The following is a 26,812-nucleotide window of genomic DNA, read 5'->3' as shown; positions in this document are numbered from 1 at the left end:
GAAATTTAAACGACTATTTTACCAGTATATATTTATCTGTATATACTATTAAACTAATTTTGTTTAAGGAAATAAAGATATTCGTATTCTTTTTACTATCATATCATATCAGTTCATACGTACAACGGTCCAAATAAGAGACTAAGCGCGGAAAAGAGAGTCAAATTTACCTTTACATCAGTTGGAATAGATGTTAAAGAACTACCCCTTTACTATATGTGAAAAAGTTTGTAGAAATGAAATTAAGTTGAAAATTACATGTAAAATATACACACAACGCAAGTTGCGACCTTAATACCAATGTAAATAAATTGCATTTTCTATGCGCTTGAACGATTTTAGAAGAAAAAATGTTTCTTTAAATTTTTCTTCGTTTTTCGCAACGTTTACACGAGCTATGCAAATTCCGGTCATTGTTATAGCAAAGTGACTACAAAGAGGTCATGAACTCTTGTGTATTTAAAGCAATGTTAAAATGCAATAGTATCTATAAAACTAACAGTTTTCTGGAAACGACGTGGGACAATATGGTAAAGATGGGTCAGCTGTTTACTTCTTGCCTTATTTTCCAATGGTTGCGAGTTCGATTTTAGGTTTTTTTATGCAACTTAGAATGGCCAACATTATATTATTCTTTTTATAATATTTTCTCTTGACATCATTAACTTTACCAGGACAAAAGTATTTTTATTTTCATAACAAATGGTAAACAAAATGATTTACACGTTTGCAATATCACTAATATCAGCGTCCCTTTTAAAACATCTGTAAAAGCCTAATTGCGCTTACCAACCCGCTTGCCAAGCGTGGCAACTACTGGAAAAATTTCCCTAAAGGGGGAAGGCTTATGTTCAGCACTGGACAGTTAATGGCTGAAATAATAATAAAAAATATAACTAAGGTATTTGTTTTAAGGGTGATAATGGAATAGCAACCCAGTCCATGCTATCGGTATACGCTGGCGGGGCACCAGTGAGAGACGATAGGTGACAATGAAAGCAGGTCAGTTAGCCTATCGTGACGAATTCCACTAGAATTAACCACGATGGTTTCCAGGGGGAATCGACCTGATTGGGTGTATTTATCACTAAGGATTACAATGTACTAGCGACCTGCCCCGGCTTCGCACGGGCGCAATGCTGATACTAAATAGTAATGATAATGTAATATCCTCGGAAATATTAATTTAAGTTACATGCTGTAAATGGACAATGTACTTAAGGTACTTAATTGGATAAAAAATAATGCTGTATTGCATAAAATCACTTCGTAAATAAGCAATTTTTTTCCGTAAAATGTAATGGATAAACAATGGTTATTGTGGGTTATCCTTAAGAGATAGACATATAGCATAGCAAACTTTTTTGTTAACCTTTTTAAGGTGTACAATACTGTACTACACATTATTTTAATTTATCTCGTGGGGTTCAGCCAGCGTTTGCAATGTAAGCGCAAAAAATGTATTTATTTACGACATCACATTAGAAACCTCTAAATTTATCAGTGTTTCTCTACAATATTATGCATGTATTATACATATAAACCTACCTCTTGAATCACTCTATCTATTAAAAAAAAAACTGCTTCAAAATCCGATGCGTAGTTTTAAAGATTTAAGCATACTGAAAGGTCGGTGGACCGCTTTTTAGGTCGAAGGGTCCGAATTTGTCGTCAAAATGTATTAAAATTAAAAGGCAAATTTGTCATCAAAATTATGTCCGTCTTCTTCTCGGTCTTTTGTCTAAGTTCTTTTGTTTTGTCCCAACCTGTCAGTTTTAATTGTAGAATGTCTTAGCGGCCAGCGAGAAAATCAGTCAAAGAGGCCGCAACACATACATAGGGACGGACAGACAGTGACAGCGACTTTGTTTTATACTATGTAGCGATGATAAGAATTGTATTTTAATCTAAAGAGAGGGGTATCATTGCTATGAAAATTATACGTTACAATGCGTAATTAGCATTGATTAAAATTTGATTAATTATCACTATTTGTACACGCAATCTATAGATACTTGCATTTCATAGAATCTAATAGACAGTGGGTTATTGACGTTGAAGGATTTATGTCTATGAAGGTATATGAGACGTCTATTAAATGGAATCGAGTAGAATGTAATTTATATATTTTTATTAGGTGACAATATAGAAAATATATTGATTTTCTTAAGATCCGCTGTGAACAGTTCTACATGAAGACAACATTAATGCTTTTAACGTATAATTATAATATATATAATAATACGTTAATTAACACGTTAATTTACAATAATCGGAACATGATTGTCATTTTATTAAATGCTATGAACATTTTGATTTTTGTAGTACATAAGCAAAATATCAGAAGTCGTAATTTGTAGATTTCTGAATCGGTTCAATTTTCAATATTTATTTATAATGTAAAGGTGATTTTCTTACACATTGTTACTTATCTTAATAGATTTCCAACCGACTTCAAAAAGAAGGAGATTCTCAATACGGTTGTATTTTTTTAATAATAAAATAAATTTTGTCAATAATAGATATTTCATAAGAAAATATACGTATAGTTTTTATTTTAAAATATTTTTAAATATACAACTCCATATTTAGAAAGGTTAAATATGGCAGTTGCTTTTTTCAAATTCGCCGTTTTAAAAAAAGTATAAAAAATTTTAATGTAATTTTATTTCATAAAAATACCGAGTTTATTCTTAATTAAATTAGTGCACGACTAGAAAGATATAAGCACATATATTTAACTAAACAAAAAAAAACATTTAAAATCGGTACGTAATTCTGACGACCGTATCGCGTAACAAAATACAGTACTTAATTGTAAGTTATTTAATTTGCGGTTTGCAAATTATTTAATTATATGTATAGATAATTATATTTCACACACAATACTCTTGGTGCAGTTAAATAAGTAATTATATTTAGTTAGACACCTACAGAGTTATTTGCCGCGTTTGTTGCGCGTACGCCTGGCTGAATAATAAGGCCGTTTTATGTAGCCTTCGTTCGCTATGATGCCTCGCGATTCGTAAGGCGGTAGGTTCTTTAATGTTTTCTTCGTGTGAAACGATTTAATGTAACCAAGTAGACCCTTTTATTTTAATATATAAAAATCACGTGACACGTGATCTCGGCAGTACCGAGTTTTCGTAGTATTTTTGAAATCCCCCAAGCGGTTTTAATGAAATTTTGTAAATGTGCAAGAAAGTCTTAAATTACAGCATACAATTTTTAAGAATAGAATGATTGGTGACTTCAAATTGTAAGGAGAATTTCTATCCCGATGAACATAGTAAATTGCATTCCGAGCAAAAAAACTCTACAGGATCAGTGGAGTTATTTTTTTAAATAAATTCCAATAGATCGATATTGAAATTGAGACTTCGCACTGAGAATTGTAATACTAGCGACATATTGGTTCTATATTGTTCTGATAAATGCATATTGGTGTAACTTGCTGATGCAAATTATTGTAAACGAATTCCAATTATAAACTTAATTGTTAATATTTAACTGTTGTTTCATAAGTGCAATACAAAATTGTCATTGGCAATAAATTAGATTGATACCGATATTAGATTCAAGAGTAGACTTGCAGGGATCAGTTAATTGATTTATAAAATACTAACAGAGTATGCGATTTCGAGTAATCTGGCTGAAGTAGGTTTTTTCCTTTTCTATCTCAAATTTTACTTATAAGCCAAATATATACGTACAAATCTTGATAGTTAGAGCCATTAAAATGTCAAGTGATAACAAATGCACTTTTCAATAAAAAAATTTTTAATCTTAATATATTGAATGTAAATTAAGAATAAAACAAATATATACAAGTAGCTCATGACTATAATTTCTATTGAAATAGTAAAGTGTTCTCGTTGTGGTGGACGTAACAACACTCGGTATGCCCAAATTTTGCTGCAAATATTAAAATTCAACGTGCCACAGGGCGAGCGTATCGCCATCTCACGAATTAATTTGATATGCTATTGATTTTTTTCATCACCAGCGAGATATACGACCATTTAAATTGACAGACAATATTTTTAGTTAAATTCGAACTAACCACTACAGTTCGGGTAGTATACCACAAAATAATTAAATTGTCTTCCAAAATTGACTTCAATTGTAGCAAAATCAGTAATTTTAATTTAAAAACTAAACTACTGATCTGATTCGATAAAAAAAAAAAAGAATTTTCCAAATCGGTCACCACCGATAGAGTTATAAGGTAACAAATTTTAAAAAAATTACAACCGAATTGAGGACGTCGTTTATTTTGAAGTCAGCCAAAAAATATTAAACATAGAGTACCTGTGCACTTGCAGCTGGCGCTATGATTTCGATGATCTCCGGCCTGTCATCAGCTGGAGATGGGGCTGGGTTGGGTTGTGGCGCAGGGTCTGGATTAGGCTCAGGATTCGGCGCAGGCGCAGCGTACACTGCGACTAGTGCTGCGCAAACCGCGACTAAGTACATTGACGTCTTCATTCTGACGTTTCAATTGTTTGGTACCGTTTTGAAGTCTCTGATTCACGTGTTCCTCTGTGACCTGCGAAAGAGTTTTGCAATTAGTCGTTAACTCCATTAGGGTTTATTCCTCTAAGAAGCCTTGAGTTTAGTAAAAGCGACTGGTAAATATATTATTAGCGTTTTTATATATTTCAACACAAAAAAAAATACTGGTAGTAGATACAATTATATTATAATGACTCAGTCTAAAATAAACCTTGAAATATTCAATTTTAACTACAAGTTGTAAGAAAAAAGAAATTAGGTATTAATAATTAGGCAAATTTGCCTTGGGTACTTTAATTCCCTCGTGTTTTTGATTATAAAGAGTTTAACTTAGATAGTTTTGTTTCGACTTTAAAGTGAAATATGGTAGTAAAATTAAAAAGTACAGAATCGTAAATTCTTAAATAAAAAAAAATACTTCTTTTATGCAACTGGGAATAGCAAAGCTGACGGCCCACCTGATAGAAAGTGAAAACCGTCGCCTATAGACATGAATAGTACAATGTAGTATAATAGTATTATTGTACTTTTACAGTATAATATACTGCGACTTTGCTTATTTTATATGATACTAATAGGCTTCTGAATAGAGGAACTCTCCCAAAATTGGATATAATGATGAAGCAAATTAGTTCGGTAACGTACTATGCATGTATTGTATTTGTGTGTGTGTGTATGCAACAGATATCGTACAGAATTTACGTAAACGTATTAAATAGAAAAAAAAAATAGTAATTATGTTTAACCAATTGCCTAAGAACGGATGATGACGTTTTATTAGCGTATGTGTGCGCATTACTCGATTTTTGGCTTACATGCTTAATTTAATAAATGAAGTTTATTAATGCAAAATAGTATAAAATTGATTCTAGAGTTGTTACGGGAATACTTTAAGCTATAGTATGAAATTACTTGATTTCGTTTTCTATTGGTATAATAAAAAAAAATTACATTTGTATTAGCGGGGTGCTGGCTACTTCTTCCTTTCCCATTGGTGTCATAAGAGGCGACAAATAATTTGGATAACGTACTTTTAGTTTATTCGTTATTAGACCAGTATATAGATATTGTAATTAAAATGTATAGATCGGGGGAAAGGGATTGTTAGCAATGGAGTTATGGCTGTTATCAAGTCAACCTCCACGTGGTTCCCCCTGGAAACCATCGTGAGCAATTCTCGTTGAATTCGTCACGATGGGCTAACTGACCTGTTTTATCCTCATCTATCATCCTTATATATATATATATATATATATATATATATATATATATATATATATATATATATATGTGGTAATGAAATAGTAAACCCACCCACGCTATCGGTATATACCGGCGGGGTACCAGTGAGTTTGAAAAAAATTAGTTTATTTCTACGGCTCGTCCAATTGTTATGAAAATTGGTATATGCGTTTATTTGGGATAGAAAAGAATACAAGCTAATTATTTTCCCTGACAGTCAATATATTTCGGTTACTCGGACAAGGTCGTTTGGTAAAATTAGTAATAATAATAAATGTGGAGGCCAATTGTGAAAAATCTTCATAAAATTAGAAGTCCGGTTTTTTGTGACATTGTTTCCAGCCTGTTTATCTGTTTGTGACAATTGTGTACCGTAATGAGTTAGTTATGTTGGCTAGTCACGTATGTGGTTAGGCAACAGCATACGTGGTAACATAGGGCACGTCGACTTGTACTTATTTAGTATCACTTTCATACTCACGGCTATTATTTTAGGTCTTAGTTGAAGCTAAACGTAATGCATACTCATAAATGTATGCAGTGTTAATTAATTAATCGATTTATTTATTATATTACTAAAATAAAAATTGAATTATTTATATATCTTATAATTGATTATTTATTAAATATTTATTTTAAACTTTCAGAAGAGCTTAAATAAACTGTACAATATTAACTTTAATGTCGGAATATACAATAATAAATTTGCGTGTAATTTTTAAATAATATTATATGTATATAGATATTTATATATTTGTTCGTATATATAACCTGGCCCTTTAGACAAAGCGAGACCATGACATAGAATATAATGGCGGCATCTGATCTCTTAGTCTATTCAAAATACTGAATGTAGGCAGCCCAGTACTTACTGAGCTTAGAATGTGATAAAACTAATTTATTGTAATTGGAGGTTAGGTTAAAATAAAAAATCTGGTTATATACATATATAATACTGAGCACCTAATACATAAACGTACTGATATAAGTGAGAGATATTTATTTATTAACTTTGCTTGTGGTTTCGTTCACGTGACTGGACAAAAAATAGCCTATCTCCTTTGTGGCAAATTTCATAAGGCGCTAAGAGATAACAAACTTACTTTCACATTTACATTATTAGGATTTATTTAAGGACAAACACAGTGATATTTAGTAACAATAGGTATTTATATATAAAAAAAATATAAAAACGTAATCGTTTTTGTTTAAAAAAAATTTGTAACCACTTATAACTGGCAATGGGGTTCTAAGTTTATTATTATTGAAATCGTAGGAAATTGGTATTCATTATATGGCTGAAAAAACTCTATTCACGTTCCATTTACAGTGAGAAAAAAAATAGAATTGATATTAAATAATTCAATGCTATTATTGTATTATTATAAAAACAATAAATAGTTAACATTAGAAGTGAGAGGCGACCAATAATTGTTGTTTTCCACTGTGATGCAACGTGATCTATATACGTGAATATTACCTATAAGTTTTGCAATACGTTGCCACACTATGTATATAATTAATTAATCAAAATTGTATATTAATTGTTGAAAGTTAGAAGGGCAGAGGTTGCCTGCTAGTTGAAAAGTTACACTGTTAAGTATATTCGTGTATTGACCTAAAAAGAGGTTTCATTCGTGAACGCACCGATAACCGACATGTTTCGTAGATACATTGTAAATATTGCGTTAATTATAGATTCTAATAATAACAATTATTATTAAATATAAATATAGTATTTAATAATAATTACAGATGTTTATTAATCGTAAATAACATTTAACAAAATTATTTACCTAACATTTTTTTTTCATTTTTTCAGGTTTTTTCAAGTTTTTCTTTCATAACAATATAGCTATTATATTCAAAACTACTTTTTTGCTTTTTACTTTGTACGTATGGTTAATAGTCGAAGTATGGGGAGCAAAGCTCCTCATAAAACATTACTAATATTTTTAGAGGTTGTTTTAAAAGAAATGTTAAGCAGTAGATAGTAACGGCTGATATGATGATGAAGAATATATATATATATATATATATAGCCATACACATATATAACAATATTGTTTTTAATTTGTGATGATTTAATTTACATTAAATCATCACACATTAAATCGTTTGCTTGGGCACCTCAGTCCTATTCGTGTTTTTACCGTGAAATAGTTGTGTTTGCATGGCTGTGTTTTGTTTTGAAGAGTGGGATATGGCAGTGAATTTACAGGGTACAGAGGAATAACACCTGAGTGCTCAGGAATGGCAATGGTATGGGGGATATCATGGGCGAAACAGTATAGTATGTCCATGGTACTGCTCATGTCTATAGGCGACGATTACCACTTTTCATCAGTAGGGTCGTCAGCTTGTTTGCCATTTTAAGTTGCATAAAAAAATAAAATGTTAGTTGTTACCGAATCGTACTGAACAATAGATTTCGTATGTGTTAACAGATGGCCGTGTGAAGGGAAGGACAAACTTAACAAGACGTGCCAAAAGTTAGTGATACCGTTATATTTCTGGTAAGAGGTATCACGTACTGTTTTGTAACGTAAATGAGTACTTATAACAAGTGTAGAGTGCATTGAAGTGCCTTCATATGACTTGCAAGAACGTTTCAAGGCCTTCGAATGTGATCTACTTTTTTTTTTATTTAGATAGGATCAGCTAGACAAGTGAATGATAAGAGATAAAACAGAGGTCAACCACCGTTCTCTAACTTTCCCAACTGCGAAATATTCATATCGTAGAAGATTTATATCATACTAACTGTAATCCGTGACATTGCTAATGATCGTGTCATGAATAGCCGAACGTGTTCAAAAATTTTTTTTTTATATTCGACTTATAATTGCAAGCATTAGTGCATTTAAACAGGGGAACTCATCTTCTTTATTATATTTGTAACAATATTAACAAAATGTATCTATAACGTATTAAAAGATATTATTATTTTTCGATAAAATTAATAATATTCATAAATTAAATAAATTACATTTAATATCGGCATGTATATAAAAGTTTTACTTAAAATTATACAGTGTTACTGTATTGTTGTTAGTAAAACTTTTAATTTCATTTATAAATCTATAGAGGACCGTACAGATAGGTTTAGATTATATTTTAACAAATTTATTTAGTTTATATATTAATATAGCACAGTTTTAGAGCAGTTTCCTTTTATTAAGGTCTAGGAACTTACTATATAATTCTTTAAATAGAGACCTTTAGGGACGACAAAGCGTACGTGTAAGTGATGATGTAATCGCCAATAGGCCTTACTTAACTAACTAATTACTTAACTACGTAACTGTCCAATATTAGGTGAACCACATGTCTGTAGCAAACAGCTGCCATTGTTATAAAAAGTCGACCTCAAACTTAAATATTAATTGGTGAACCATAGAAACAAGCTATATTCTTAATATATACAAAATACTTTTAAAAACGAGTTAAAATAAACAAAACACCTCAAGGTCTCAAATCAACACTCAAACGATCAGAAGGCATGTTTTATTTTTATTTAAATTATAAAATGTTGCCTGCAAGAATTATTAGTAAATTTTATAAATATAGAAAGAATTTATAATATATGCAAATTATTTCAGCGACGAATTAATTCGATCGCAGTTTTATCACATTATTATAATACCATTCGAATACCTATATAACTTTTGTGTTCTAATGCTTAATAAATTATTTATAGAATTTAAACGAACTACATTTTTTTATAGACAGTAATTAAGTAACACAAATCCGGAAAACATTCCTAAAATACGATATTTATTAAAATAAACTAGTATATTTTTTAAATATTAATTTAAATATATATTCTACAAATCCTATTTTAATTTTAAGTGCGTAAGTTTGTTAAGGTAAGGTTTTTTTTATATCATTGAAGTGTCAAATAAACATATGGCCCACCTGATGCCTGCAATACCAGGGGTATTACACGCGAGTTGCCGTCGCTTAAGAAACCTCTTTACCCCTTTGAATAACCCCATGCTGTAGTCTTTTGGGAAAACCTATTTGTTACTTTTTCATAGGTGACGTTATTTATAAATGAAGTTTGGTAGATGAATAGGTTATTTTTTAACTTAATACGGGCCGCGGGTATAAGCTAGCACTTTTTGTGTCTGAAAATACTATTCTCCTTTATTCAACGTTCGGATAGAAATAGATATAGGTATCGGATGTTTTTTTAAAGTGCAGTTAGTATGTAATTAGGTATAGTACCTAACAGATAATATAAAAAAAATACTATTTTTTTGCAATTATCTCAATTGTTCCCTTCGTTAAACACCAAGAATAATTATTGTTGTCATTTTTTCATTATGACCATTTAATAAGTACTTCGGTAAATGTCATTCATTTTGTCACGTGTCATTTTTTGTTAGAATACGAGAGGAAAATAGGATAATTAGTGGACATTGTTGCCATTCATTAGTGGCGGATGATTTTTTTTTAGTTTTATATTTTATCTGCCTGTATGTTAATATATCATAGATCTCTTAATGATATATATACAATGTATATATATCATTAAGAAAAATCCGTTTTTAACAATAAAAAATTATTTTTATAACCAAAATATTAATTATTTATTATTCATTAACTAACATATCATAGTATTGTTTTAATACATATTGTGTATACAGTACATTACTCTTAAATATGTAATATTATGATGTTTTGTAATTTCTTATTTAATTATTGCTGCTTGCAGTTTACGGATAATTAAACTCCAACACACTACAGGTAATTATAATTTTAGTATATACCAAATTGTTTACAATATTAATAATTAATTATAAAAGATTAAAAATATACTTTAAATTTATACAATAAAATGTAAATTAAATAATTTAATTCAATAAGTTTTGTTAAATATATAGTATTTAATTAAAAAAGATAAAAAAAAATACTATATTTAATATTAAATGTTGTGTAACTTACATACTTATATACCATCTAGTCAAAAATTATTTCAATAACTCGTAAGGATTCTGTGTTTCTAGAGAAACACAATCTGGGATGCTTCAAAATGATGGTGAATAATTAATTTAATTCCATTTTATTTAATTTTGAAAGATTTCATATTAACTATTATTGATTTCATATGCAAATTTGCTAAATTAAATATTGATGTAGCGGAAGCTATAACTAATGATTGCAGATTGATATTATCATTTAATTTGCACCTAAAACTAGAGTGAACACGAAATATTTACGAAATTTTCTATTCGTATAAGTATAAGATTTGTTTGCCGAAGAAAATAAAACAAATTTTTTCACAAAATTAATTTCAATATTGACAAAATTAATATGGGACCAAAACGGTAGTAAATTCTATCGATTGAAAAAACGAACATTAAAATCGATTTAATATTGACGAAGATGTCGTCTTACAAAAAAATACACGAATTTAGATCATGAAGAGATTGAAGTGTCTTAAAAAATATTGTCGGCTGAAGAACAGTAAAGTAAAGAGATAAAATAATGTATACACAAAAAAGCAATATATATAAAGTAACAATCTCTTTTCTTGCGTGCCATTAGGGTTACAACTAGGGTTATTGTTTAATAATATATTTATTGGAACCATTTTTTATTATTAAAGTATATAGAACGTTTTTTGAAGTCGGTTAAAATTGTGGGCTGAAGGTTTTTTGAAGTCGGTTAAAAAATAACCTACATAATGAGGGTTAATTAATCTACTAAATTGTGAACTAGACGCTTTCATTACGAAATCGTGACATTAAACTGTAGTACAATTATAAATATGTATATAACAACCAGAAGGCCTTGCCGGCTGTTCTCGTTTTCGAAATTTAAACATGTCAATTATCTCTTATACACATACACATACACACAGGTACAGTGACTGCAAAAACCGTACGTACGTTTATGTTTTAATGCAACGCTGTTGCAACGGTAGGTATCGTGTTGTGAACCATTTCATAAACGACTTGATTTAATTCTGTATTATAATTTAACGTATCATGTCTGAGGTAACAACGTGCATACATTTTTGTCGCTAATTCCAAAAAAAGTGATGAATTTGTTAGTGAGTTTTTCTATAAATTGAGTATAAAAATATTCTTATATTATTTAAAACAAATAATGTTTATTTTTTTTTAATTCATTAATATTCCGATAGTGTCTACCATGGTATTGACATGTTGGATTCTTTCAGGTATTATTTTATAATAATCTAAAATAAACAATGTTCATTCTTAATTGGAAATACTCAAATAATTCAATATTTCGACACTGGTAAGTTATAAATAATAATTTTGTTCTTTAGTATGGCAACACTTAGTCTTCTCTCTCTCGTTTTTTCGAATCTGTCGTGCATAGCGTTCAAAAGTTTACCGCTCTCGTACATTAGAAATTAGTCTATAATTTATCGATATTTGAGCAAATAAAATATATTTATATATATTTCAACAATATAGTGTATGGTAGGGTAGATTTCCGATAGCAATAATCGTGATAAGTCGTTTTTAGTTTAGTGATATCTAGTATCTTCCTGTAGTATAATATAGAATCAATATTAAATCAGTAAGTCTTTTTTATTTCAAGATCTTCCCTTTTATTTTGTAATAAAATTATAAATTTTCAATACAGTTCATTTGTAAAATACTCTTCGTAATCGAAGGAAATTCAAATAATTATATAAATATTACAACAATATCTAGAATTTTATAAAGTATTTCAACGTCGATTAATTTATTTCGATTATCTATACCGACAATTTTATATTAAGCAAGTCGAGCGAGAATCCTATATAGCCTATTATCGTGTTAGCAATCTTTAAGTGCAGTTTTATGTGTTCCGATTTAGAGAGAGGGTTATTGCAAAAACAGAGACTGTGTCTCAATGCCCATTGTATGTAACTATACTAATTTAAGATAATACAACAAAATTACATAGATCTAGAAATTTTCCAGTAGTATGAAAGAAAATACCGTGTAGTCTTGGCAAAGAATGGGCCACCCCTTCCTATTCCGTGGGTGTAGTAAGAGGCGATTAAGAGAACTTAATCTAATGGTCGAGAGATGCTAAGCCATGCTTACTCGCTTGCTAAGCGTGGCATTTAGTAGCAAAATCGCCCTTTATAGAGAAGACCTATGTTCCGTAGTGGACAATCAACAGCTAATATGATGATGAGGGGGGAAAGGGATTGTTAGTATAGGAGACTGAGAATCCCATGGCTAGCAATATACCCAACCAGGTCGACCTCCTCGCGGTTCCCCCTGGAAACTATCATGGTTAATTCCTGATGAATTCATCATGATGGGCTAACTGGCCTGTTTTCATTCTCATCTATCACCCCTCACTGGTGCTCCGCCAGCGTATCCCGTTAGCGCAGGCGGGGTTACCATTCTATATTCATCCATAAAAAAAAATATGATCATAATGATACAAAGTGGTTATTTTAATGCACAACAATCCGGTTGGTATATATAAGAAATATTGAATAGAAAAAATAAGGAAGTAAAGACGAAGTACGGAATTTAATATGATTCGAACTATTATTTCTAATGGTTGTTTTTTTTTATACGATAATTATATGTGGCAAAGAAATATACGACCCGTCTATTGATTTACGGGTATTTTACATCAGTTTTATCATACCTGACTTTACTTATTCTATACTTTTCTAATTATTGATTTGGCAGTTTTGGAGTGGCCCAAACACATTCTCTTAAATTTGGTTTTATTAAAGAAGGATATCGAAATAAGTTTTGGAGGACTTATTAACAAAGAAAGTAATAGCTTTAATACATTATTAGGTTCATGTTTGACAAAAGTAGAGTTTAGAGGATTAATGTGTCAAGTTACTTTACTTATTGGGAAGGTGTTTCGAAATTAGGTTTTCCGGTCATAAATATATTGTCATTAGGTGAATCTATGGTGTTTTCTAATACGTAATCTCTGCTTCGCGGCGGCCATATAACGCTACATAACACAATATTGCTCAATCTCATTGATTGACCGAACATAAATGTAATGATGTTCAACAATAATAGATTAAATGTATGATAATGATCGTACATTTTGAGGTCAGAATGATGGTGTGATTATTTTTTTATTATTTTGCAGAATCACTGTTGCGATTTTTTAAAATGATGTTTTCGTTATTCATTGTTGTAATTGTATGTAAAGTAATTTAATTTTAAAATAATTATTGAATAATTACTAGAAAATCTAGAGAATAGAATACATAAACTATATACAACATTATTCCTATAACCTAATAATCTATACTAGTGTAGTACTACTAGTGAATGTATAAAAGCAAATTAATAAATAATAAATACATATATGTATGTATGTATATATATATATATATATATATATATATATATATATATATATATATATATACATACATATACATATATATATATTTATTGATTGAACAAAATATTCAATTACCTTATTTAATAACTAACCAAAAAAACTGTTATTATTAATTTAACCGTTAACTGCCTACTGCTGAGCATAGGTAAAAAAAAAAACTATAATCTTGTTATTTTTTTATATTACTTATAATAATAATATAAATTACATTACTAATTCGATATTTAGTTCAACTACATTCTTAATTAAATTAAGTAGTATGAATGGGGCACACTATATAAAAAAATAATCAAAAATATAATAATATATACACAAAATAACATACAGTCGATTTGACAACCTCTCTTTGAAGGCTCTTAAAAATCAGTTTTAGGTAAATTTTGATTATAAGTTTTTATTATATATTTTATTATAAAAATGTACTCAAAAATGTATTACTTTGCCGCGTTACGTGTTAAAGGCGCGTCCACAATGTAACAGTAGTTGTCGAAATGCAGGTGTGACCGCGACCCCGTTGGTTGTGTAATGATAATGACAATGCGCCTATGAATTATACCTTATTAAGATGATTGTGCTAAGTAATGACACCTTTGTTAACTGACTGTACCATTTATTCAGAATATTGTCATTATAATCCCTGAGAACTATGTTTAAAAACGAACAAACTGAAATAATAATATTTATATGTAGCTAAATATTGATTAACTTTCTGATTGAAGGATGGGTAGCAGCGTCTCCCTTAAGGCATTATCAAAGCTTAACTGCGGTTGCTAACCTGCCTGCTAAGCGTGGCAACTACTGGCAACAACCTGTGAGTAATGGGGTCTGATAGCCCCATTGCTAGCAATATACCCTATCAGGTCGACCTCCACGCGGTTCCCCTTGGAAACCGTCATGTTTAATTCTTGTCGAATTCATCATGGTCGGCCAACTGGCCTGCATTCAGCTATCATCTTGCACTGGTGCCTCGTAGGTGTATACCGATAGCGCGGGCAGGGTTACCATTCCATTTTCAACCACTGAAAAAAATAGGGAGAGACCTATCTTCAGCAGTGGATAATAAATGACTGATATAGTATGTGATATTGATTAACTTTTACCCGGAACTTCGTTTGCATGACCGGGATATGTTTATTGACCAGGATAAAAAGTAGTCTATATCCGCCTCCATACCATATACAATGCATATAATAAATTTCATATTGATTGGTTACACTATTAAGACATAGTTACATCGGGCAGATCAAGGAAAAATTTTATGTTGTGCCGTATAAAGAGGTGAAGAGAGTCGCTGAAAATCGTAGTAAGTGGCAAAAGCTCCATCGACAAGAGCTCAGCTTTTAAATAGGATAGATAGATAGAAACTTTTAAGGCACTATGAGCTAACAAACAAGCAAACGCACTTTCACATTTATAATAATAATATGAATTAATAACGGAACCGAAATTATCAAAAAATTTCAAAATTAAACACCCTCTTTGTAAATGTCTGACGTAAATTTTTATTTATTAATACAAAACTGACAGTTGTTATAAAATATCAATTACGTGTGCGTTAATCCTTATTTAATTATGTTTTAATTACCATAATGCCTCAATTGTAATAATTATAGGACGAGCATTGTAACAACAATGGATTGCTTTCCGTGTACGGTCGTAACAACAATTGTCTTACAATTCCGTTGACTTTTACTAAATTATTTGTTACGTGAAATACTTGTATGAAAGAATTGTCGTCATGTAATGTTTATATAAAAGTATAGAGTTATAACACCTTTGTTCTCCGGTGTAGAAAAGCGTTAAGGGTATAATAATATACTGCAACACCCTATGGGTGTCACAGCATATTACAAGTATGTGTTATTCACGTCACTGTTCATGTACAGACAGGTGACGGTGATCGCTTTTAACATGTGTAGGTACCGATCTAAATGGCAAATAGCTAACGATGCGTTAGCTTATTTGCCATTTCTAGTCTAACTATTTCAAACACGAAGGAGACTTTTGTAATTCGACCGTATTTTTTTTTAATGTAGGTTACGCATCAACTCGGTTACTTCTAACCGATTTTGATGTAAGTAATCAAAATTGCAATTGATAGGGTTAACTCCTTTTGAAGTCGTTAGAGAAAATACATTGTTTTATTATGATTATTTCGATCGTTTATTGCCCACTACTGGACATAAACCTACAAGGAGTACAAGGTGTACAGTAAGAGAATAAAAAACAATAATAAATCACTTCAATATAAAATATGATAACGATGAAAACGTTCCTCTATTTGTGCTGTTATATATACATATATATACACACACACACACACACACACACACACACACACACACACATATATATATATATATATATATATATATATATATATATATATATATATATATATATATATATATATATATATATATTAACTGAATTAAAATTATATTCGTTTATATTGAAAATTTTGAAACTATTGAATAATTAATGAGACCATATTATTGAAGAATTTTATTTCCTAAAGAACCTAAGCCACCCATAGGAAAGGAAGGGGTGGCTTATTGTATGCTGGGTTCACATGGCAAAATTCAAATAATGCAAAGTCTATATACAAAACAAAATAACGCATGTAAAATTAAATATTAATTGGTTATTTATAAACCGATGATGTTCATGATTTATTATTTTGTTTTTTTTTTTTACGTACTAGAGATTCGTTGATTAATGCATTGGAAGGAAGGATTACAAATATTTAACAGTTTCCTCATGTTTAATGATGCCACCGTATTACATATTTATAAATGTAAAATGATTATGTCATTAAATTTAGTTTAATTCTAATTAATGTTCTGAGGACAATTTGTGAATTGGATTTTTTTTATTTCTTAATACAAGACGTGTGTACAAAACGGACTTAATGGTAAAGTATTCTTCCTAAGTCAACCTTAGAGAATTGTTAGAATACTCGAATACAGTATTAGTATTAATTGATACACATGCAAACTAAAATTTACATAGATGTAAAAATTAATATAATGTTCTTAGTATAGATAGAGTGATACCAGAAGGAGACTTTGTACAAAAGTCGTACGTCCTACTCGTGTTTCTGGTACGAAGTTTAGGCTTCCATGGTTGTAAATTTACAGGGTACTAAGGGAATAGCAATGCATGTATATAATAGCAATATAGGTATCACAGTATATTCTGTGATGTCATATCTTTAGGTGACGGTTACTTTCGATCAGGTGTGCCGTCAATTTGTTTATCATTCTAATTTCCATAAAAAAATCTATAATCTATTCTTTATTTACATTTCAAACGAAGTCAAAGTATGCAAAATATTCCCGTGTGGTCCCGATATAGAACAGGCCACCCCTTCCTTTCCCGTGGGTGTCATAAGAGGCGACTAAGGGAGGGCGAGGGATGAGTAGCAGCGTCCTTCTTAAAACATCTCCAAAGTTTGATTGCGGTTGCCAATTTGCCTGTCAAGCATAGTAACTACTAGCAAAATCCTCCTAGGTTTATATTTAGCAATGGACAGTTAAAGGCTGATATATTGTTGATGAAAATTTTGAATTTTAATGAAATGAAATGAAATGAGATTTATTCGTAAAAAACGTAACTGTAGTTTCTTAACTAATATTAATATTATAGTTTTCTAAGGGTACAGTAATTATGGTTTTTGAATTTTAATGTACTTGCTCTTTATCGAAACACATATTCTAACTTCTTTTTATAATATCTCTATTATTTAAAATTAGTTCCAAAGTATTTTAAAACCTAAAACGAACTTAAAGTATGACTTATTACAGTCGCACACCTCACTAATATTTCATTCTAACAATTGTTTAAGTACGACATTTAAGTGTAACATTGTAAAACTCATTTGTAAACCACACGATCGTTCAATAATTGTATGTGTCATAAATTTTACAAATTACACAACAACCGAACATTCCACACTCGGTTCATTCATACATTTTTGTATCACACGTGTCAGCCGTTCAGAATTTCAAATTAGAATTGCCAATATTATGATTAATGTAATAAAACATTTGAATTGCGACTGATTAATAGTGTTGCTAATGTTATAATTAATCAAATTAAATTACTAAATAAGTCAATGATTATGTTCATACGGTTATTTTGTTTATTGCCTTTTACACTTAAGAATACTGTTTTTTTTTTACAACACAGGGGGAAACGAGCATGCGGCTCACCTGATGGTAAGTGACTACCGCCGCCCATGGTCACCTACAACACTTACGGCATTGCAGGTGTGCTGCCGGCCTTTTAAAAAGGAATATGCTCTTTTCTTGTTTACTGTGATTGATCGTAGCTTTTTATTTTCTTTCTTTTATCAGTACGAAATTTGTGATAGTTCATATTTTTTTGTTGCAAACTTAACTTTTATTTGAAAAATGCAACAGTTGCATTTCTTGCCCGTTCTTCTCAGTTGAAATTGCATTCCGAACTAGGCGGTAGATTCATAAAAAAAAATACTATTAAAAAATACTCATAATAAGCATTTACTTTTATAAAAAATATTAAAAAGAAATACTTATTGTTGTATTATTTTTATTAAAAAAAAACCACATTAAATTAATAAAATAAAATAATTAAAATTTCCGATATTTTTCAAATTTTCACCGTCCATGATTTGTAGTTATATGCGACAGGAATTCATGCGAGATGAAATGATATTATAAAGTACTGACATAAAAATATAAATATATAATTCATATTGTTAGCTTAAATATTAATACAGTAATTAAGTTAACAATACCTATTGTATGTACCTATTGCATCTATTGTTATTTGTGACTTTATATACTTATATATTACACTTATTTTGTTTAACAGAATGATTTCATTTCATAATATTTACACGATCTATTAAATACGGTATTTAAGGAAGAAGCTTCAATACTAATTTTGTTGTAAATACATTTACCGGTCACACTTGATGAGTTACGGGATAGTTATATGAGACGGGATGTGATGCGGTTATGTAATAAGTAAAATAAAATAATTTATCTAACAGGTTAGGTCAGGTCAGAGAATAACCACAGCTGTGTAACCTGATCAAACTGTTACGTTAATATAAGATACACTAGGGGTATTACGTGTGCTTTGCCGAACTTGAAGAAACCCTAATATAGCCTTTTTGAAGAATATGTCTCATAAATATAAAAACGTACAGTGTTATGTTCATTACAATGGTCGCAGTGGACTTACGCATCTGATAACCCGTAATGAGATTACAATTTTAGTTTATTTGCATTAGTAGATAACTACTATTCAACCAACTTCAAAAAGAACGAAAAGACTTCAGAAGAAAAAGAATTGAGAATCTCTCGTTCTCAATTCGGTTACATTTTTTTTATGTTTGTTACTTTATAACTCCGTTAGTTATAAATAAATTTGTAAAATTCTTATTTTATATGAAAGGACATGCTCAATGACTAGTGTCACACAAATTTTATCAAAATCGATTTAGTAGTTTAGATTTTAAATCAAAATCAAATGTTTTGCCGAACATAAAGTAATTTTTTTGTGAAATAGAATTTTGTACTTTTATATTTAAAGTACAATGACGTGGCTTTATTTCTAAAAACGAACTTATTTTGACAACTTTTGACTAATGGAAACAACACGTGAAATAACGAAATATTTAATATTTGAAAAGCAATGTATAATTTTGATGTTAATTAATAATACATTTTTCAGTACTTATATATATATATATATGGATATAGTACATACAAGGCTACATGAAATAAATATTCATTTTTAAATGGAAGGAAGTGTTAATTCAAACCTAGAAACCTAGATAGAAACAACGTTAATCTAGCATTGTTATTAAATAACGGAATTAGGGAATTGGTGTAAATATAGAGTAATTATCCTATTTAACGAGTAAAGTATAATGTTTGCAATTATAATGCCATTTCCAAATATCCTTTTGTTCAATTACTTGTTACTTACTTACTTATACCTGTTACTTCCAGTGATTTTAATTGTAAATCAAATTTTTATATAATAATATATAGCATAATTATATAGTAATATAATAAAGTAAATAAATTTAAAATAAATAAAAGAAATAGTGTTAAGAAAGTAAGAAAAACTTAATCAAATTAACTTAAATATAAGTTTTTTAAATAGTCCAATATCTCAAGTAATATCTAAACGTAATGTTGTAGAAATAAGTACATTTTGCTCTAAAAAAAGTGACAATAATTACGAATATATATATAAAAGTTGAACAGATTTTTCGTAGATATATTAACGTCATTTTAATTTAGAAACACGGAATTTCGTGGCTTTAAGAGAAAAAAAGAATTTTAAATTTGTTTAAATTTTTTACCTCTTTTTTAAATTGCTTAAGAGTGAGTCTTTATATCCAACTGTCGATAGTAGTATTCTGGTAATGTAAGAGTTGTTAGTAAATATGTTATACATAGACAGATAGATATTTCTTATTATTTTCTCTAAAAGATTACACTAAGTAAACAATGGTCCTTATCGCTAAGAGCGATCTCTTCCAGGCTATCTTTGAATGGAGAAGAGTAATTATAAACAATTTGTCTGGCGTGAATTTACAGGGTACAGAGGAATAACACCTCAGTCCTCAGGAATGGCAACGCATGGGGGGTATCATGGGCGAAACAGTATACTCTGTTAGGTCCATGGTACTGCTCATGTCTATAGGCGACGGTTACCACTTTTCATCAGGTGGGCCGTCAGCTTGTTTGACATTCTAAGTTGTATAAAAAAAGGTACGAAACTAGTTTACAATTGCTTTTAAAATATGACCTAATACTCAATATTAATTATAATTAATGAAATTTTTCTAATCTCTCTCTCTCTTTCTCTCTCCTTTCTTTCTATATTTTTACCCTGTAGGACCTATAAAATAGTATTATAAAAATTATATATTTACGAAATTAGACTCGTGGGTTAGAATACCTATATTTCATATTAATAACCTCTTAAACGCAATAAAGTGACCGCAACGTGCGAGTAATATAACGTACTTACAAATAGGCATTTCGTAAGCACTTCATCTTTTCAAGTTGATAGGTAGGTCGTGAACATGCACTAAACATTACTGTTAATATTGGTAGTTAGGTTTAAGAATAACTTCTTTTGTATATTTTTCCTGTTCACGATAATTATGATCACATTATTTACTAACTATATTCTGAATCTATACATACATTTAGCGCATATATTATATGTGCTAAATAAAAATATAACTTATCCGTGTACCAAAATTTATTCATATCCGCAAATTAGTTAAGTAGTAGTTAAGTAACACCCGTCTATCCATTAATCATTATGCCCACCACAGAATTGTCCGATGCCCACCTTAGAATAAGGAGTGGAGTTTGGCAATTAAAGGCAAAAATATGTCTGAGAGTACATATACGTTTTTTTATAAGGTCCCCTTTATTCCATGGAGAATAATTTTATATACACCAATGAATGTCTATATATCACAAAATACTATCTTTGTCTATAGTGTGGGGTTCTTCAGAAAGGTATATTAATGTTTCTTTAGGTTCGACAACACGCACGTGACAACCCTAGTGTCACAAGCATCCATAGGCTACAGTGACCGTTTACAATCAGATGTACTATTATATATATATATATATATATATATATATATATATACATATATATATATATATATAAATATATATATATATATATAAATATATATATATATATATATATATATATATATATATATATATATATATATATATATATATATATATATATATATATATATATATATATATATATATATATATATATATATATATATATATATATATATATATATATATATATATATATATATATATATATATATATATATATATATATATATATATATATATATATATATATATATATATATATATATATATATATATAAACTTTCACATTTATAGTATACATAAAATGTTTATCTCTCTTGCTCCCATTACAATGTCAAAAAGGTGCATATGTGTCTATTTGTACTATATTTATTTATGTAATATGAATTTATATGAGAGTGACGTAATAAATAAATAAATAAATATTTGATAATACGATTAATTAAAAAGTCAAATATGTCGTCAGGTTAATTTCCTAGGTCAGGTTATTATCATATTTGGGTGAAATGTCAGGTGAGAGTGTCAAAGGTTATAATGATGGTACATTGACATTTTACACGTTTGGAAGTGTAGCGTAAGAGCTCGTTTGGCGAGGATACTGGATAGTATAGTTGACGAAGGGAGTGGTGTTTTGCACAACACCCTTTCACTCAGTAACCCACTTGAGCTGACTCACAAGTCGAGGAAAAACCCAAAACGGTGGTCGCCCTTGCGAAGCAGTATGCCTTATTTTAATAACCTTTAATATGTAACTGTGAAAAGCCTAATAAAGGACGTATTCATACATGTTTTCTTTATTAATTTTTTTTCTTATGTTTATCACAATAATGACTCTTGATGAAGGCTTCGGACTACCCCATTAGAGATTGTCTGATGATGAGAGATGGTCTGGTGTATATTTATTTTCTAATTCAACTAAGTAAATTTTTTTATGTGCACGTTACACGATAAATTCCACGATACATTCCTCAAATTTTCCAATTCCGATGATTGTTTTGTGATCGATGTGCTAAAGACGACTTTTTTGTAACAAAATTATTTGTTTTTTTACTTCAGTTTAGTTATACTTATTTAATAATGAGGGTAAAATTTATACATTTTTTTAAGTTTTATTAAAAACTCAGCCTGACTGAAATTTAATTTAGTGAGGCATAATTAAAAAAAAAATTCCAAAAGTTTTGTCATTCGGACCCATGACTACTAGTTCATCAATATAGGTATATATGATCATACAAAATTATATACATATATTGGACTTTCTAAAACGAGAACAAGCAGGAAGAGGAGAGTGGATTGCCTTAACTTTTAGTTACATAATTTACGTGCGAGTGCAACGGAGATAGGGATAGATGACAGAGAGAGAGGGAGGAACATGAAACTGTTACAGTGCAGTACGATTACGTATTATGACATAGTTTTAAATATCATACCTAAGAATATGAAGGTGGGAACGTATTATAGTGGTACAAAGTGTCTAAGCTTACAAATATTATACAAATGCATTTGTTTCTTTGTTTGTTATGTTATAGCACCTGAACCGCTTAACTAATTACTATGAAATTAGATATACACGTTTTATATAAGATGGAGAAGGATATAGGATATTTTTTAATTGAAATATATCCAGTCTTGTGGATGAGGTCGTGAGTAAAAGCTAGTATAGAATAATTTATACTTTTTTATAATACTCATAATGACAAACAAACGGACGGCCCATACCACGAAAAACAAGGTATAAAAATAACTATTAAGTATATAAGTTACAACTGTTCACTCGTGAACATAAGTCTTCGCCTTGGGGTGTTAAGCCGTAGTTGTCATGCTTGGCAGACGGATTGTTAACCGCAGTTAGGCTTTAGAGATGTTTTAAAAGGGACGTTGCTGCCCATTCCTTGCCCTCCCTTAGTCGCCTCTTACGACACTCGTTTTTAGGATTAGGAAGGTTAGTCTATGGCTGAGACCACACAGAAAATACATACATATTATATATATTAAAAACTATATTATTGTCAACCCTAGTATTCTTATAATCCGATGCATTATTTTCAGTGCATTTTTTCACACACATTAACCACTCGGTCGACGAGAGGTTGCATCAAAATTGACCAAGCGACCCCGGATGTGCAGTTCAACGGGAGTGAACGGCGCGGCGTGGCAAGGACATTGGTAAAAGTAAGTAGCAGTTCGCATTGGGTGTGGTTTAGTCACAGTTGTCAAAAGCCTAGACTGAAAGTGTCAAAGCTCTGTATTAAAATTATATTGATGGTATAAATATATAAGTTTAGATTATATACATATGTATTATTAATATACCTACCGTTCGTAATGCCTAAAATGCAGCTATTTTATTCGAATCATAGTATATCCTATAAGTACATTTATATTTATCCTATAAATTATATTTGACCAGAGGGAGACTTTGTACATAAATCGTTTGGGGATCTCTGTCCCATTCGTGTTTCTATCGTGAAGTAGTTGTGTTTGCATGATTGTATTTTAGTTTGAAGGGTGGGATATGACAGTGAATTTACAGGGTACAGAGGTATAACACCTTAGTCCTCAGGAATGGCAGCGCATGGGGGATATCATGGGCGAAACAGTATACTCTTTTATGTTTATGATTTTGTTTATGTCTATTACAGGCGACGGTTACCACTTCCATCAGGTGTGTTTCGTCATTAGCTTGTTTGCCATTTTAGTTGAATATAAAAAAAAATTTATAGGATATTTCCCAAATCGTAAGAGGCCCCCCCGAAAAGAGAGTTCCTGAATTTACATTTATTACATCCCAAATCGTCAATTCACGAATTTGTAACAAATCTAAAAATATATAAATAAATTGCTTTACGGATATCGTAAGATATATATCAATATTTATAATATTTTATTGGATTCGGTCGGATATCTATTTTCTAATATATTATTCTAATATTATTTTTTGGATAACAGACTTTTAACATATTCGTTATTGGACCAGTATAAAGATATTGTTACTAAAATATGTAGATATTGCAATATATTATCCACCGGTGAACATATTTTATTTTTGTATTATGTTAAAAAATTGTTATTCAATATTATTTATTAGCTACAACTTTTTACATGTTCGTTATTGGTAATGTCGATATTTTATTTATTTATTCTTATATATTATCCATCCCTGAAATGAACAAATTTTAGTGTTAATTTTGATTATCTCCAATAGAATTGTTGTCCAAATTGTAGATATTTACAACAATAGGGTTGCCACTAATTTTATTTTGTAACTTTCGTTTGACATACGATTAATTATTCACTTCATTATTGTAAACTTATTGAACATTTGCAATAATGAAATGTATAATTAATGGACTTGACCTGCTAAATATTAAAAATAATTTTACAAAATAACTTTATTGTTTAGGTACAAAGGTTATAGAACAGTAGGAAATATTGTAATATATGTATGTTCGTGTATGTATGTATGTGTATGTATGTACGTGTATGTATGTATGTGTTATGTATAATTGTATTTTCATAATACGTTAAGGTTGTGTCTGTTACGGTGTGAAATACGTTTGTTGATTATCTCGTGCACTGACATTTAAATTTTTAACTTTATTATATAATATCAATTTGTTCAAACAATTTACTTTTATGCCAGTTTTTTTTTATTAATTAAAACTACTTTCTGAATTGGTATCACGCTCCGGTTATTTCGAAATAAAAACTAAACTGCTGAACCAATTTTGATAAAATTTCTATGGAACCAATCTGTAAGTACATCTTTTTAGATAAGAAAGTTCCAAATTGGTTTAGAACTGACTGAGGTAATAAACATAAAATGAATTGAGAGTAGAGAATCTCCTTCATTTTGAAGTTGTTTATAAATCAATAATAGTCTATACTTATAAAATCATTTCCTGACTGACTATCATCACATAATCAAAGTTTAGAAAGATGAAATTTAGTATATAAGATTATTTTATAAAGTAAACATCTACTAAGAACGGATTTTTGAAAATTTCAACTTAATGTAATATTACGCGTGCAGAGGCACAGTTATATATATATGGTATATAATAATTGGTCGGCTGGTATATAATATTTTTTGTATAAATTATCATATTTAAATCATCATCATATCATCATTATGATGATGATTAATAATATTAATGATTAATTTATTTATTTATAAATAAATTTATCTATTTATTAATGTTATTAATTAATAAATAAATTTATTTCTATAAGGTTTATTCGACACATGTTAAAATAAAAAAATACGTTATATTAAAAAACTACAAAGAATAAAACACATAAGTTGATTGACTTATTCCTTAAAAGAATTTCTTTAATCAACCTCGATTACTAGAAAGGAGAAAACATGTAACTGGATTTTATCTAGAGTTTACTATTCGTATTAATTAAGTTATTTTTAACCTTTAGTTTTGTTTGTCATTACGTCCGCCGTCTGGCCGTTTGAATGTCGATAAAAACGGCCGTTAACTCATTTATTTTGTCAAGTGCAGCGTTGCGCAACCGTCGCCGGCCGCCTCTCTGCAATCTATATAAACCGATTTCAAATTGTAATAGTCTATAAATAGAAATGCATTTAATTTTTAACCAACTTCAAAAAAGAAGGAGGTTCTTTGTTTTACTGTATTTTTTTGTACTTGTTTACTGTATATATTTTTATGTATATGCGTCCATTGATTTCTCCGTCAGTTGTGAAGCGATTTAAAAAATTCTTTTTATGTTTATGCATAAACTAGCGATCGGTTCCGGCTACGTTCGAGTAGATAGTTAGATAGATATAAAATTTTTAAAAATAAAATTAAGTTTATGTTACTCACTGTTCATACAGCACTCTATAACTCTATAGGTGACAGAATTTTAAATTCTGTTAAATATTTTTTGAGTTTATGCTATACAAATAAAAGAAGAAGTCTTTCCTCTTAATGAAAGGTAGGTACAGTACGACGAAGCTATGTATGTTAAATTACCAATTAACTCATTTGCGATGTAAAACATTGTTTACA

General features: G+C 29.6%; 1 protein-coding gene across 4 annotated transcripts in view; it reads right to left on the bottom strand.

The window, feature by feature from the left end:
• Window positions 1-26,812, bottom strand: part of LOC113520320 (uncharacterized) — a 58,083-nt gene that overhangs the window by 5,448 nt on the left and 25,823 nt on the right. For all 4 annotated transcript variants that reach the window (XM_052898140.1, XM_026905622.3, XM_052898138.1 and 1 more), the window contains exon 2: window positions 4,312-4,549. In XM_052898140.1, the coding sequence (XP_052754100.1) occupies window positions 4,312-4,488 (177 nt within the window). In that variant the 5' untranslated portion in view covers window positions 4,489-4,549. The remainder of the gene's footprint in view (window positions 1-4,311; window positions 4,550-26,812) is intronic.

Source organism: Galleria mellonella, unplaced genomic scaffold (assembly GCF_026898425.1).
Source record: "Galleria mellonella isolate WM207_F2 unplaced genomic scaffold, CSIRO_AGI_GalMel_v1 utg40, whole genome shotgun sequence".
Lineage (NCBI taxonomy): Eukaryota > Metazoa > Arthropoda > Insecta > Lepidoptera > Pyralidae > Galleria > Galleria mellonella.
Note: the sequence above shows the minus strand (reverse complement) of the source record. Positions and strands in the feature narration are given on the sequence as shown.